This window comes from Cryphonectria parasitica, assembly GCF_011745365.1.
Source record: "Cryphonectria parasitica EP155 unplaced genomic scaffold M406scaffold_6, whole genome shotgun sequence".
NCBI classification, from domain to species: Eukaryota; Fungi; Ascomycota; class Sordariomycetes; order Diaporthales; family Cryphonectriaceae; genus Cryphonectria; species Cryphonectria parasitica.
The window spans coordinates 2,754,819-2,756,688 of record NW_024468914.1 but is presented as its reverse complement, the minus strand read 5'-3'; the positions used below and the strand labels follow the sequence as shown (position 1 = coordinate 2,756,688).

The 1,870-nt window shown below is 23.0% G+C and overlaps 1 protein-coding gene across 1 annotated transcript; it reads right to left on the bottom strand.

Moving 5' to 3' along the window:
- Window positions 1-509: 509 nt before the first annotated feature.
- Window positions 510-758, bottom strand: M406DRAFT_262975 (uncharacterized protein; the record flags this gene model as incomplete). The annotated part of the gene is made up of 1 exon (XM_040917551.1): window positions 510-758. A coding segment is annotated over one exon (249 nt), but the record flags the coding sequence as incomplete, so codon positions are not given.
- Between the last annotated feature and the right edge of the window lie 1,112 nt (window positions 759-1,870).

Sequence of the window (1,870 nt, the reverse complement as noted above, 5' to 3'; positions counted from 1 at the left end):
GAGAAGATTCTTAAGCATAGAAGCATAAATAATACAAGGAAATATCTTATCAAATAGAAAGATTATTCAGCAAGCAAAAATTCGTGGAAACTACAGAAAAATATCAAAAATGCTTAGGAAAAAGTAGCTGAGTACTGGAAAAGGAAAGAAATCAGCATCTAGAACAATTATTTCGCTCCAAACCAAGATTCAGAAGCTTTGGAAATCTTACTCTTTAGGAAATCCAACTAATCTACTACAGAATTCCTCAAATCTACAGAATTCCAATCAAAACTCTCAAAAGAAAAATTCTCAGCTACAACAGCAGATTCCTCAGCTACTATAGCCTGCATTTCAGCAGCAACACGCACTCTCTTAGCCTCAGCTTTCTTAGCTTTTATACAATCCAATTCCTTCATACAAGTAATATTACAATACAGAGTACATTTTATCTTCTCAAACTATATCCGCTTCTATTAATGCAAATAAAAAAGCTCAATTTCCCTCTTCTCAATTTCATCCTTCAACTTTCAATATTGGATAGCAATATTGCAAAGCTTCTCAGAGAAGGAATTCATAATGTTGCACTTAAAGCAATTCAGATGAATACATTTGATGCAGCAAGAAGAGTTTCTGGAAGATATCTTGCAGAATTCGAAACTGCGCTTTTTGCAATAGGAATAGATGAGCATTTCGATAAAGTTCTTCAAGAAGCGGGAAATCAGAAGATTTCGATCTTGGATACTTTTTGGAATAGAGAAAGGTTTGCAAATACAGGATTTGTTGATTCTGTTCGATATCTCAATCAGAAAAGCAAGATCATATATATAGAAGACTTGCTAGAATATTTATAGAAGATTGTTGAGAATAATAACTAATAGAAGAAAGATAATATTATAATCTATCCAATATACAGATTACAGAATAAGCCCTACTAACTAAGAAATCAGATATTATAATTCAATATTAAATACTAAGCAGAATTATATAATTCGGATTAGGATTGCTAGCACAACTATGTTAACTATGAATATAGTTAATATATTTGGAGAAATAATTATAAGGAATTGGAATATAGTTAGGATAGCTAGAACTGAAAAGCTAGATATATAAGAGCTTGTTTATTATCATTATATAGATTTAGTATATAGCTCTTCAGTTATTAATCTAAGTATTCAGTCTTATATACTAAGTAGCTTCAAAAGCAGTGAATACTTGCATTGCTTATTAGAACTTATATAGTTCTGTATTCAAGAACTTAATACTTTGATATTACTCTTATTAGCATAAATCTCTTTATATACTTTGGAATCTTCGAATTGCTGCAGTGCTCATTACAATATTCTATTTTTATTATCTAAAGAAATAATAAATATTATTAAATATTCTTTTTTTCTTATATTATATAAGAAATTATTATTTTTTTTTTATTTAATTATTATTTATTAATTTAAGCTAAAGCAATTTCTTAAAAATATAATTTTTATTTTTTATTCTAATTTATAATATATTATTTTAATATAAACTAATTATTTTATATTAATATTTATATTTTTATTTCTATAATTTATAAAAATTTTAATATAATAATAATATTCTTTTTATTAAATTTTTTTTCTTTTATTATTAGCTTTATTAATTTAAAAATATATATAAATTTATTTAAAGCTTTTTTTTTTAAATATTTTTTAATAATTAAATTTAATTCTATATTATTAATTATAATTATTCTATTAAATATAGCTTATTTTTAAGAAATTTAGCTAATAATTTAATTAATTTAAAAATTATATTATTTAAGCTAAAAAATATTTAAAATTAATTTATATTTTATTATATTTATAATATTAAAAATAATAAATATTATATAATCTTAAATTAAAATTAATAA